The sequence below is a fragment of the Heterodontus francisci genome, chromosome 5 (assembly GCF_036365525.1).
Source record: "Heterodontus francisci isolate sHetFra1 chromosome 5, sHetFra1.hap1, whole genome shotgun sequence".
Classification (NCBI taxonomy): domain Eukaryota; kingdom Metazoa; phylum Chordata; class Chondrichthyes; order Heterodontiformes; family Heterodontidae; genus Heterodontus; species Heterodontus francisci.
Genome location: NC_090375.1, coordinates 151,665,950 through 151,680,564, shown reverse-complemented (window position 1 = coordinate 151,680,564; position 14,615 = coordinate 151,665,950). Strand labels below are relative to the sequence as shown.

At 42.5% G+C, this 14,615-nt stretch overlaps 1 protein-coding gene across 3 annotated transcripts in view; it reads right to left on the bottom strand.

The window, feature by feature from the left end:
* Positions 1-14,615, bottom strand: part of fbxl2 (F-box and leucine-rich repeat protein 2) — a 305,824-nt gene that overhangs the window by 59,422 nt on the left and 231,787 nt on the right. For all 3 annotated transcript variants that reach the window (XR_010975078.1, XM_068032240.1, XM_068032241.1), the window contains 2 exons: positions 10,243-10,287; positions 2,950-3,006 (listed from right to left, as the gene is read on the bottom strand). Coding sequence is in view for 2 of the 3 variants with exons in the window: in XM_068032240.1 (XP_067888341.1) it covers positions 2,950-3,006; positions 10,243-10,287 (102 nt within the window). In the remaining variant the exon portion in view is untranslated. The remainder of the gene's footprint in view (positions 1-2,949; positions 3,007-10,242; positions 10,288-14,615) is intronic.

Here is a 14,615-nt window from a genome sequence, read left to right as displayed (position 1 = left end):
ATAAATACGATGAATAACTGAGGCCCCAACAGAGATCCTTGTAGGACATCACTAGACGCATCCCGCCAGTTAAGAGTACCTGCCCATTATCTCTATTCTGTCTCCTGTCACTTAGACAATTTCCTAACCAGGTCAATAATTTGCCTTCAATGTCATGGGCTTTAACTTCAGTTAATAGTCTTTTGTGAGGGGCATTATCAAATGCCTTCTGGAGGTCCACATAAATAACATACAACGACATTCCCCTATTGAATACTTCTTCACCTCTTCAAAAAATTCAATTCGTCAGGCATGACCTACCTTTTACAAATCCATGCTGGCGCTCTCTGATCAGTTGAAAATTTTCAAGGTGTTCAGCAACCTATCCTTAATTTTTTTTATATTCATTCATGGGATGTGGGCGTCGCTGGCTAGGCCAGCACTGACTGCCCAGTTATAATTGCCCTCGAGAAGGTGGTGCTGAGCCACCTTCTTGAAGCGCTGTAGTCCATGTGGGGTAGGTACACCCACAGTGCCGTTAGGAAGGGAGTTCCAGGATTTTGACCCAGTGACAGTGAAGGAACAGCGGTATAATTCCACGTCAGGATGGTGTGAGACCTGGAGGGGAAATTACAGGTGGTGGTGTTTCTATGCATCTAATTATGGGCTCTAGTAATTTCCTGACAACAGACATTAGTCTGACTAGTCTAAAATTCCCTGGTTTTCCTCTGTTACCTGTCTTAGATAGCGGAGTGACGTGCAATTTTCCAATCTGAAAATAACTGTTCCTGAATCAAGTGAACTTTGGAAAATTATAATTAGGGCATCTGCAATGTTCTCACCTACTTCCTTTAAAACTCTGGGATGGAAACCATCTAGTGATAGGGATTTGTCACTCTTTAGTTGGTTTATTATTTTCATTACTGCTATTTTGCTTATGTTAATTTTGGTGGGTATCTGTTCCTGATTCAATATTAGTTCCTTTGGGATTTCTGACATGCTGACCTCTTTCTCTACTGTAAATACTGATGCAAAGTAATTATTCAACACGTCTGCCATTTCCTTATTTTCATTGACAATATTACCATTATCAGTTTTCAAGGGGCCCCACAATGCTCCTGACCGCCCTCTTTTTCCTTGCATAACTCTAAAAATGTGTGCGTTGATTTTGATATTCCTTGCAAGTTTCTTTTCATCCTCCCATTTTGTAGTTCTTGCTATCTTTTTCATCACCCTTTCCCGCTCTTTGTATCTTTCTTAATCACCAGGATCTGTGTTTTCTTTGCATTTTTGTATGCCTTTTCTTTTAGTTATATTTTGTCTCTTACCATTTTAGTTGTCCATTTTTTTTGGCAAATAGAGTTCTTGCTCTTTAAGGGTATAAACTGGTTCTGTATCACATTACATTATTTTTGAACACCTCCCATTGATGCTCTGTCAGTTTACCCATTAACAGACTTGCCCACTTTACTGTGGACAATCTCTGTCTCAATGCTTTGAACTCACCTTACCTAAATCTAGAATCTTGGTAGCGGTTTCCATATTTGTCTCTTTCAAACACTAATTTAAAGTTGATTATATTTTGATAGCTATCAGATAAATATTCATGCACTATTAGGCTGTTAATAAAATATGGCTCATTGCTGATTACTAAATCCAATATTCCCATTTGTTGGTTCTAGGACATATTGTTTTAGAAAATTATCCCAGACACACTCAATAAATTCACTACCTTTCTGACATGTGCTACTCTGCTTCTCCCAATCTATATGAAAGTTTAAATCCCCCATTAAAACTACTCTGCCTTTGCTACATGCTTGTCTAATCTCTAAATTTATACAATCATCAATCACCACTGCATAGCTGCTACCAGGGGGCCTATACCCAACTCCCACTAGTCTTAAATCCTTTCCTAATTTTTAATTCTACCCATAAGGTCTCTACTGCCGGCTTACCTCTCATTATATACCCTCTAAATCAATGAAATGTTTTCAGCCTTAATTAATAAGGCTACTCTGCCCTCTCTACCACTTCCCCTATTGTTCCTGTAGACCTTATAACCTGGTATATTTAGTTCCCAGTCTTGACTATCATCTGGCCAAGTGTCAGCAATGGCTACCGTGTCATACCCTCGAAGTTGAACCAGCGCCTGCAATTCATTCACTTTGTTCATTAAATTCTGATCATTTGTAGAAAGAACACTTATTTGGGCGCTTTAACTGATGAAAGGCCAGTCACCTGAAACGGCAACTCTTTCTCTTTTTACAGATGCTATCTGACCTGCTGGTAATTCCAGAATTTTCATTTTTTTTTTTACTGCACTTTACCAGTTTGCAATCAACTACTTGAAATGCCTTAAGGGCCTGATTTGCTTCATTAGCAGACTCTCAGTGACTGTATACTTTTAGTGTATTACCACCAACCTATAATCTTTTTCTTTTCTGTTGTGCACGGCAACTACCCACTATGCACATGATCCTTCAATTTGTATAGAAAACAATTGTCATATTTTTCCACACTTAATTCCAATTGCCAGTTCGAAGCCTATCTAGTTAATATGAATAGATCATTGCTGGTTCCAGTAAAGGACATTCTCAAAAAAAGATTTTGATAGCAGGAAACCAACAACCCAGCTAACCATTTTAATATATTCAGTTCTATGGGTAATACTTTATGATACAAAAATTCATTATAATATTTGGGCCATACACAAATGTTTAGGTAATTATGAATAAAACAGAGGGCCAATTCCTAACATGTCCATTCTTGAAGGCAACCAAGTGTGAGATAAACCAGCTTCAGATGTGACACTTGAGATTTGATTAATTTTTAAGTTAAGTAGGAAAAGAAATTGGAGATTACAAATGGGAATAAAACAAACTTTATTACTTTTAGAACACAGGAATTAACAGATTTCAAAATTTATCCTATACAAGACAAATGATTCAACTGCACGAGCTATCCACTCACCAGTGCCTCTAACATAGGACAATGAATGGACAACTGAATCAATGTGTTGTCTGTGATCTGTAGGAAAAAAGAGATATCAGTTATTAGAACCATCAAAGGGGGAAAAAATTAGTGACCAGTTTCCAATCAACCAATTTACAAATAAATGAATTTCTCCTTCATGCAACATAAAATATTGGGAGAATATAGAATTGATTTAGATTATAGGCAGGTATAAGCACATCACAGCAGTATCAATTACCACTTTTATTAATGCAAGTGAAAAAGTTAGAGACATAATGGAACCAGGCAGTAAAAATACTTCAGAAGGTGCATCTTTCAGGTGACATTCCTCAAATATTTTGTAAAGGAGTTTTGAGTCTAATTCAAAGAAATGTTTCAGTCTTAAAGTTTGACATTGTTTTATTTTTGCAATACATGCACTAGACAAAATCAAATCTCTTAAAACAGTAACTTTAATGTGCAAACAAGTACCACTGCAACACTTTTTTTTTTATTTATTTAGAGATACAGCACTGAAACAGGCCCTTTGGCCCACCGAGTCTGTGCTGACCAACAATCACCCACATACTAATCCTACATTAATCCCATATATTCCCTACCACATCCCCACCATTCTCCTACCACCTACCTACACTAGGGGCAATTTACAATGGCCAATTTACCGATCAACCTGCAAGTCTTTGGCTGTGGGAGGAAACCGGAGCACCCGACGGAAACCCACGCGGTCACAGGGAGAACTTGCAAACTCCGCACAGGCAGTACCCAGAACCGAACCCGCGTCGCTGGAGCTGTGAGGCTGCGGTGCTAACCACTGCGCCACAGTGAGTTGTCAAAACACCCATTTCTGTCTGGTTAAAAAAAAACGATAGTATTGCATGGAAAGAGTTCTGAAAAGCTCAATTGTTGCTAAAACTGTTAAGTGACATGGAGTAGATCATTCAGCCCCTGAAGCCTGTTCCGCCATTCATTAGATGATGTCTGATCTGTACTTCAACTCCATGCTTGATAACCTTACCTGACAAAAATCTATCAATCTCAGTCTTTTAACGCTTCAAATTGACCGAGCATTCATAACCTTTTGTGGGCGAGTTCCAGATTTCTACAGTTTTCACTCCTGAATGGCCTGGCTCTAATTTTAAGATTATTCCCTCTTATTTTGGAAGAAATAGGTTTCATCTCCCCCATCATTATAATTTTAAACATTTCAATTAGGTCACACCTCTTCTATTCTAAAGGGAATAGAAACCAGGCTTATGCAACCTATCCTCATAATTTAACCCTTTAAGGCCCTGTATCATTCTGGTGAATCTGCACAGTACCCACTTCTTGGGCCAATATATTCTTGTTCAGGTGTGACGCACAGAACTGAATGCAATTCTCCAGATGGACTCTGAACAAGTCTCTATACAACTGAGGCTTAACTTTCCCGCATTTGTATTATAGTCCCCTAGAAATAAAGGGCAACATTCTATTAGTCTTTTTGATTGTTTTGTGTACTTGTCCATTAGCTTTTAGCGATTTGTGTATATGGACATCTAAATCTCTTTGCTCGTCCAGTTCCCGGTTTCTTAGCATTCAGAAATTACACTGATTAGTCTTTCTTGGATCCTATGTTGATGACCTCACATATCACTACATTGAACTCCAGTGGCCTCATTTTTGCCCATCTCACTTAATCTGTCTATGCCCCTTTCTAATTTCCTTTTCTGAGGTGTGCTACTTACTGTGCCTCCCAACTTAGTGTCATCTGGGATCAATATGCTGAAAAGCCAAGGCCCTACTGCACATCCCTGAGTAACACCACTTGTCACTTCCCTCCAATCAGAGTAAGTATCCTTTACAGCTACTATCTGTCACCTACCTCCCCAAAGATTTCCAGCCATGCTGCAAGGTTGCCACCAATTCCATGCACTTTCATTTTTGTCAATATGCTCTTGTGCAAAACCATGTCCCAGGCACCGCCATCAAAATCCCTGGGTACGTCCTGTACCACTGGCAGGACAGACCTAGCAGAGGTAGCGGCACAGTGGCATACGGCCGGGAGGGAGTGCCTGGGAGTCCTCAACATTGACTAAACACCCAATGAAGTCTCATGGCATTAAATCAAACATGGGCAAGGAAACCTCCTACTGATTACCACCTACCACCCTCCCTCAGCTGAAGAATCAGTACTCCTCTATGTTGAACAGCACTTGGAAGAAGCACTGTGGGTGGCAAGGGCGCAGAATGTACTCTGGGTGGGGGACTTGAATGTCCATCACCGAGAGTGGCTCAGTAGCACCACTACTGACCGAGCTGGCCGAGTCCTAAAGGACATAGCTGCTAGACTGGGTATGCGGCAGGTGGGGAGGGAACCAACAAGAGAGAAAAACATACTTGACCTCGTCCAACCAATCTGCCTGCCGCAGATGCATCTGTCCATGACAGTATTGGTAGGAGTGACCATCGCGCAGTCCTTGTGGAGATAAAGTCCCGCCCTTACATTGAGGATACCCTCCATCGTGTTGTGTGGCATGACCACTGTGCTAAATGGGATAGATTTCTAACAATGCAAAGATCTAGCAATGCAAAACTGGGCATCCATGAGGTGCTGTGGGCCAGTAGGAGAACTGTACTCAACCACAATCTGCAACCTCATGGCAATAGTAGAGTGAGGTATATGCTGGGCCATCAAGCAGGGGGATCAACCCTGGCTTAATGAGTACAGGAGGGCATGCCAGGAGCAGCACAGGCATATCTCAAAATGAGATGTCAACCTGGTGAAGCTACAACCCAGGGCTACTTGCATGCCAAACTGCGTAAGCAGTATGTAACAGACAGAGCCAAGCGATCCCACAACCAACAGATCAGATCTAAGCTCTGCAGTCCTACCACATCCAGCCGTGAGTGGTGGTGGACAATTAAACAACTAACCGGAGGAGGTGGCTCCACAAATATCCCCATCCTCAATGATGGGGGAGCACAGCACATCAGTGCGAAAGATAAGGCAGAAGCATTTGCAACAATCTTCAGCCAGAAGTGCCGAGTTGATGATCCAGCTCGGCTTCTTCATGAAGTCCCCAGCATTATAGATGCCAGTCTTCAGCCAATTCGATTCACTCCACGTGATATCAAGAAACGACTGAAGGCACTGGATACTGCAAAGGCTATGGGCCCTGACAACATTCCAGCAGTAGTACTGATGACCTGTGTTCCAGAACTTGCTGCACCCCTAGACAAGCTGTTCCGGTATAGCTACAACACTGGCATCTACCCGACAATGGTGAAAATTTCCCAGGTATGACCTATACACAAAAAGCAGGCTAATTCTAATCCAGCCAGTTACCGCCCCATCAGTCGACTCTTGATCATCAGTAAAGTGATGGAAGATGTCGTCGACAGCACTATCAAGCTGCACTTGCTTAGCAATAACCTGCACAGTGATGCACAGTTTGGGTTCCACCAGGGCCACTCAGCTCCTGACCTCATCACAGCTCTGGTTCAAACATGGATAAAAGAGCTGAACTCAAGAGGTGAGGTGAGAGTGACTGCCCTGACATCAAGGCAGTATTTGACAGAGTATGGCATCAAGAAGCCCGAGCAAAGCTGGAGTCAATGGGAATCAAGGGGGAAAACTCTCCATTGGCTGGAGTCATACGTAGCACAAAGGAAGATGGTTATGGTTGTTGGAAGTCAATCATCTCAGCTCCAGGACATCACTGCAGGAGTTCCTCAGGGTAGTGTCCTAGGCCCAACCATCTTCAGCTGCTTCATCAATGATCTAATTCAATCGTAAGGTCAGAAGTGGGGACGTTCGCTGATGTTTGCACAATGCTCAGCACCATTTGTGACTCCTCAGATACTGAAGCAGTCCATATGGAAATGCAGCAAGACCTGGACAATATCTAGGCTTGGGCTGATAAGTGGCAAGTAACATTCATGCCACACAAGTGCCAGACAACAACTATCTCAAACAAGAGAGAATCTAACCATCTCCCCTTGACATTCAACGGCATTACGATCATTGAATCCCCCACTATCAACATCCTGGGGGTTAACATTGACCAGTAACTGAACTGGAGTAGTCACATAAATACATGGCCACAAGAGCAGGTCAGAAGCTAGGAATCCTGCGGCGAGTAACTCACAGCCTGATTCCCCAAAGCCTGTTCACCATCTACAAGGCACAAGTCAGGAGTGTGATGGAATACTCTCCACTTGTCTGGATGGGTGCAGCTCCAACAACACTCAAGAAGCTCGACACCATCCAGGACAAAGCAGCCCTCTTGACTGGCACCCCACCTACAAACATTCACTCCCTCCACCACTGACACACAGTGGCAGCAGTGAGTACCATCTACAAGATGCACTGCAGAAACTCACCAAGGCTCCTTAGACAGCACCTTCCAAACCCACGACCTTTACCACCTAGAAGGACAAGGGCAGGAGATGCATGGGAACACCACCACCTGCAAGTTCCCCATCAAGACACACACCATCCTGACTTGGAACTATATCGCCGTTCCTTCACTGTCGCTGGGTCAAAATCCTGGAACTCCCTTCCTAACAGCACTGTGGGCATACCTACCCCACATGGACTGCAGCAGCTCATGAAGGCAGCTCACTACCACCTTCTCAAGGGCAATTAGGGATGGGCAATAAATGCTGGCCTAGCCAGTGAGGCCCACATCCCATGAACAAATAAATAAAAAAATAAAATCTGACAATTTAGAGACAATGGAAGTGTCAAGAGAGGTGGTGATGAGGTAGAGGTGGGAGTCGTCAGTGTACATGTGGAAACTGGCGTCTTTTCAGATGATGTCGCTGAGGGGCAGCATGTAAATGAGAAATAGGAGTCCAAAAATAGATCCTCAGGGGATACCATAAGTAACTTTGCAGGAGTGGCAAGAGAAGCCACTGGTAGCGATTCTCTGGCTACGATTAAATAGATAAGAATGGAACCAGGCAAGTGCAGTCCCACCCAGCTGACTGACAGTGATGAGACTTTGGAGGAGGATGGTGTGAACAACTGTGTCAAAGGCTGCAGACAAATCAAGAAGGACAAGGAGAGATAGTTTGTCTTTGTCACAGTCACACAGGATGTCATTTGTGACTTTGATAAGAGCTGTTTAGATACTGTGACAGAGACAGAAACCTGATTAGGGGATTCAACTTGGGAGCTCTGGGTAAGAGAGTCACTGCTCCAAGTTTAAACCAATGCTATAGTTTATAGAGAGAGAAAAACTCACTAACCAATCACTTACCAGCTTTCCTGTGACATCACACTGATTTTTTTTTTCTTCTTTTACACTATCTGTCCACTCCCAACAGAGCTCTTTTCATCCCCTTCAGTCTCACTCAGTTCCCACTCCTCCTGGTCCTGCTGTGCCACTGCTCTTTTCCTCCCCTTCAATTCGCTCAGTTCCTGCTCTGCTGCTATTTTTATCCCCTTCGGTTTCACTCAGTTCCTGCTCCTCCTTGTAGTTGGTGGTGAGGGTGGAGGAGACAGTGGAGAAGGGTTTAAGAAGACTGTTCAGTTTCCAGAAAACGGCTGAGTTTTAACTGTTCCTCAGAGGTTCTATTGTTTTCCCTGAAGTAGTTATTTACCATGTCTGGTCTGTACCAGGAAAAGTAAAAGGAGGTTCACCTGGTTGACCAGGGCTCCAGATACCTGCCAAACTCTGTACTTTCTCCCTGGCCTGGAGACCATCATTGATTGCAACTGATCTCCCTAGTTTTGGCTGCTGATCAACAGAAATTCCAGATCTGTGACTGCTTGTGCCCCAGTTACATTGCAATATAACTACTATCGTTATGTGAGTGTTTCTATTTTTCTTCGCAAAATGTGCTTTCAGAGATGATATTTGAATTGTGGACTAAGTGAAGTGTGCATATACTGCAAGGCACATGTTTCCAAGCAGCTCAACAGGGAAATGACAGGAAGATTTATGACTGTCACACTGACTTGATTGTGGGTTTTAGTTTCACTTTGTGAAAGATGTGTGGGCTGGACCAGCAGCATGCAGTGAGCTGGCTGGGACCTGTTTGCAGACCAGAGAAAAGACTTACACTGTAAAAGAAGACTTGCCTCTCTTGGGAAAAAGAAATCCTACTCTCTGTGGTGGTGGCTGTGGTCTGCCTGGACAGAGGAAAAAACCCCTGGAGAGAGAAAAGACCCAGGAAAAGAGGAGTTGCTATGCTATGGAGGAAAACTGCTTTGAGAGGAAGCAGATTCCTAACGCCTCCAGTCTCTAAAAAATCTCTGCCTCAAGAGTGATTCCTGTTGCCTCTTGTGTTTTGGGAGATCATGAAAGCTCAAGAAAGCTTCTATTGCTAGACTACCACTTCAAAATCCAAGTAGACCTGTTGCTACACCCTTTGCTGAAAGATCTGTGTGATGCCTGCTGCAGACGAATTGCCTTGAAAGCCTACCCATCACTCTTCATCAACCTCACCTGGAGAGACTTCGAGTGGCATCTGACTATTTGACTCTGGGACACATTATCCTACCACACCATGACAACCCAATTATTTTATTATTCCTAAGAAACAGTTGTAAACTGAAAAAGCCTTTTTCCCTGGTTAATCAGTCTTTTATGAATCTATGTGTGTGTGCATGAGGGTTAGGAAGAATAAGAAGTTTACAACAGCATAATGTGCCCTTAACAAATTAACCCATTAATCTCATGGTTACCAACAGTAGACACAAGAACAAGACAGTCAGAATATTACATCTATCCCTGTATATCAGGCATCTATCCATACATAGCAGAATCATGCATCAGAAGACTTAGAAAGAATGGGGCAGCTGTTTTGATTTGGTTACAGAATAGCAAACCTTGTTCAGACAGTAGTTTATTTTACATTTTTTCCCGCAGAATTTATAAAAGCAATGTTTTGGGAAAGATTGCAATTATTCAGGACAGCAATGTTATGGAATAGAGCACAGTTACCCAGTGACAGCATAAACAACTTTCAAGTAGATACAGTGACAGACAAATGTAAGGCTTCATCAGTTCTGTTCCAACAATGAATTTAATCCAAATGCGAGGAAGACTAATCTTTAATACACCAGGGTGAATTCTTTCAGTGCCAAATTATGAAACATTCTGTACTGTAGACAATGCTCAATGGAACTGGATTAAAACTGTCCAAACCCAGGCACTACAAGTAAAAGCAAACGGGACAATCCATTTAAAAATCCCTCTGCTTTAGTATTAACTTAGAATAGCTACATAGCAAACCTCCCACAAATGACAGCTCAAAAATAACCAAATACGAATAAACAACAGGCTCAAAAGAAATTCTTACCAGAATACACTCTTCCAGGTCCATCTTTTCAAGTTCATGACAATTCTAGAATATAGTTCAAGAACATTACTTGTGAGTTTCATAGAATCATAGAATGGTTACAACATAGAAGGAGGCCATTCAGCCAGTCATGTCCGTGCCGGCTCTCTGGAAGAGCAACTCACCTAGTCGCATTCCCCTACCTTTTCCCCCATAGCCTTGCAAATTTTTGTCACTTCAGATAATAATCCATTTCCCTTTAAGGTCTCGATTGAGTATTTCAGTAGTATGTCCTATGCAAGTTACACATTTTCTCTACTTTACACACCTTAGCACACTTAAAAAAAACTGTGTTTTATGTACAGTACTTTGATCCAACTTGATTTGCTTTGAGATATATTGACAGGTTAATGAGGTCAGCAGACGTGGTCTCTTCAGACTACTAGAAAAGATCGGATGTCCACCAAAGCTACTAAGTATCATCACCTCATTCCATGACAATATGAAAGGCACAATTCAACATGGTGGCTCCTCATCAGAGCCCTTTCCTATCCTGAGTGGTGTGAAACAGGGCTGTGTTCTCGCACCCACACTTTTTGGGATTTTCTTCTCCCTGCTGCTTTCACATGCGTTCAAATCCTCTGAAGAAGGAATTTTCCTCCACACAAGATCAGGGGGCAGGTTGTTCAACCTTGCCCGTCTAAGAGCGAAGTCCAAAGTACGGAAAGTCCTCATCAGAGAACTCCTCTTTGCTGACGATGCTGCTTTAACATCTCACACTGAAGAATGCCTGCAGAGTCTCATCGACAGGTTTGCGTCTGCCTGCAATGAATTTGGCCTAACCATCAGCCTCAAGAAAACGAACATCATGGGGCAGGATGTCAGAAATGCTCCATCCATCAATATTGGCGACCACGCTCTGGAAGTGGTTCAAGAGTTCACCTACCTAGGCTCAACTATCACCAGTAACCTGTCTCTAGATGCAGAAATCAACAAGCGCATGGGTAAGGCTTCCACTGCTATGTTCAGACTGGCCAAGAGAGTGTGGGAAAATGGCGCACTGACACGGAACACAAAAGTCCGAGTGTATCAGGCCTGTGTCCTCAGTACCTTGCTCTACGGCAGCGAGGCCTGGACAACGTATGCCAGCCAAGAGCGACGTCTCAATTCATTCCATCTTCGCTGCCTTCGGAGAATACTTGGCATCAGGTGGCAGGACTATATCTCCAACACAGAAGTCCTTGAAGCGGCCAACATCCCCAGCTTATACACACTACTGAGTCAGCGGCGCTTGAGATGGCTTGGCCATGTGAGCCGCATGGAAGATGGCAGGATCCCCAAAGACACATTGTACAGCGAGCTCGCCACTGGTATCAGACCCACCGGCCGTCCATGTCTCCGTTATAAAGACGTCTGCAAACGCGACATGAAATCGTGTGACATTGATCACAAGTCGTGGGAGTCAGTTGCCAGCATTCGCCAGAGCTGGCGGGCAGCCATAAAGACAGGGCTAAATTGTGGCGAGTCGAAGAGACTTAGTAGTTGGCAGGAAAAAAGACAGAGGCGCAAGGGGAGAGCCAACTGTGCAACAGCCCCAACAAACAAATTTCTCTGCAGCACCTGTGGAAGAGCCTGTCACTCCAGAATTGGCCTTTATAGCCACTCCAGGCGCTGCTTCACAAACCACTGACCACCTCCAGGCGCGTATCCATTGTCTCTCGAGATAAGGAGGCCCAAAAGAAAGAATGAGGCCATAAAAAAGAACCAAGCACTTAGGTCCATTTCTAGAGGAATAGAATTGAAAAGCAGAGAAGTTGTGTTCAACTTATACAGAACCTTGGTTAGATCACATGGAGCACTGTGAACAGTTCTGGTCTCCACGTTATAAAAAGGATACAGAGGCACTGAAAAAGGTGCATTTAAAGATTTACAAGGATTATACCAGATCTGAGAAAATATACTTATCAGGAAAAGCTTAACAGGTTGGGGTTCTTTTATCTAGAAAAGACGACCGAGTGGTCTGCTAGAGGTCTTTAAGATCATGAAAGGGTATGACAGGGTAGACAAAGAAATATTTCCACATTTGGAGGAGTCTAAAACTCGAGGTCATTAATAGAAGATTGTTACTAATAAATCCAATAGGGAATTCAGGAGTCATAAGGATGTGGAATGTGCTACCACAAGGAGTGGTTGAGGCAAATAGCAAGGATGCATTTAAGGGGGAAAACTAGATAACTACATGAGAAAGGATTAGAAGGGTACATTGATAGGATTAGATGAAGTAGGGGAGGAGAAAGCTAATGTAGAGCATGTGTACCAGCATAGACCATGGTCTGTTTCTGTGCTGTACACTATGTATCTAATAGTTTTCAGCATTGATTTAATCTTTCAAAAAAAAAAAGCTCACTTTTCGTTCTTTGAAGCAAAAGCACCATTTACAAATCACAGATTGGACATTTGTACTATTTTTGCTGGGGTGGGTGTGAGACAGGAAATCACAGCAACTATTTATCAAAGATGAATGTTATGGTGACGGCATGACATTGAAAACATTATAGATGCAACTTCTCTCCAAATTTCACACAGTATACAAGGCAGGCATATCCTTGAGACAGCAATTTGTTTTGACCTTCAAATTTCCATTGCAGTTCTCTCCTGAAATTGCTGAAGGGGTGAACAGATAACAATATGGTCTGTGGAAGCTGTCGACTGAATGAATGAAGATGACACGCATGCTAGATCATTTTTCTTTGGTATTCTCTGTACATTGCTGGAGCGCTTCCATATGATGAATTTCTTTGAAGTTCAGTCACTTGTTGTGGGTGAACACAGCATCCGCACAATATTCCACAAAGTGAGCTGAACAATGTGATTTACACCGTGCATGGGCCTTGGTTTAACATTTATGTTTGACTGATGAAAAGATGAATAGAAAGAAGAGATGTGCAACTCATGTGGATGGAAACAATTAATTAATTTCAGGAGGAATCTTAGATGTAATCTAAAACATGCTAGAACAATGAGCTATATCAGATAAAACTGATGAGTATCTGGATCAGACTTTAAACTGGGCTAAATCAAGAGAGACATTATGGCACAGAAGTAAAGAGTTTCAACAGATGAAAATATGGGTCCCAAGGAGGAACTAGTGGCTGTCATAGGATTAAGATTCTAGACCCATAGAATGAAGCATAAATTAGAAGATGGTATCCAAGGGAATCCAAGAACTGCATTGTGGACAGCAACAATTACTATCTGTACACAAAATGAAGACTGGTTTCTGCCACAGGTCTACAAGATATTAAATATTAAGATCAAAGAAAACACCAACAGGTTAAATTCATTTGAGGAGGACAACTGAAAAGCAAGTACCAAAGGAAAGACCTTCATCGCAGAAGCATTTTTCTCAAGTCACAATGTAAAACGAAAACAGGCAGGTTTGGATCAAGTACTTGATAAAGCAAAATCGTATCTTTACTGTGGAAACGTGATATCAGAGCAGTTTTAAAAAATAAAAGGACACCCAAGAGCTAGTAGCTACGTGAATACAGAATTACCAGAATCACCATCGTCTCTTCTGATTTTCCAAAGAATCACTAAGATCAGGGTAAAGGGATGATGTGTCCTTGAGAAATTATGGAGCTGGTGATAGATGATGCAAAAAGGTATATTGATGGATAACTCAAAGTCCTGAAATTCCCTGAATTACCTCTCATTAGCTGCATTGTGGGAAAACTCAATGTATTGGCTGCTGTATTATTCACCCCAGTTCAATTTTGTCCCAAGTGTTACCCCGTGGTCAAGACACCAATATGCATTTCTTCTGTACTGAAAGCTGGTTCTGTTCTGCTATCTATTGCAGTAGTGTCAGGGTAACTGTTTAAAAAGACAGTGGCTTGATTTGAACCACAGATTAAAAGTAGCTGAGAGACAAAGGTACTATTCAAAGTTTCAGTCTATTGAATTATGTACATTCTGCTGTCCAGTGGTATCTACATTTAACGAAGCCAAGCATCTTGTTGAAACCATCACCTTTGGCTCCTGTCACAAACTCTGTACCAAACAATTCACTGCATCAAAGTTGGTAATGGTTGTGCCTGCACATCTGAAGAATGTTTTGCACCAGATCACCAAATGATATCCAAAGTTCCATCTGCACTCGCTGGGACACTGGAGGACTGATGAATGATGACCAGGTGAAAGGTTTGACTGCTATTGCAGGGATCTCATAAGTAGTCTTGCCCTGACATTATGAAGATGGCTGCTACAATTGACCATGAACTGCTGCATTCCAATTCCCTTCTCAAAGATTTCTTTTAAATATAGTTTGGGGCTGACTACTTTGCCCAGGGCTGTCTAAAGAGGGAATCTGCAAGCAACAGGTCCTGCTTTGA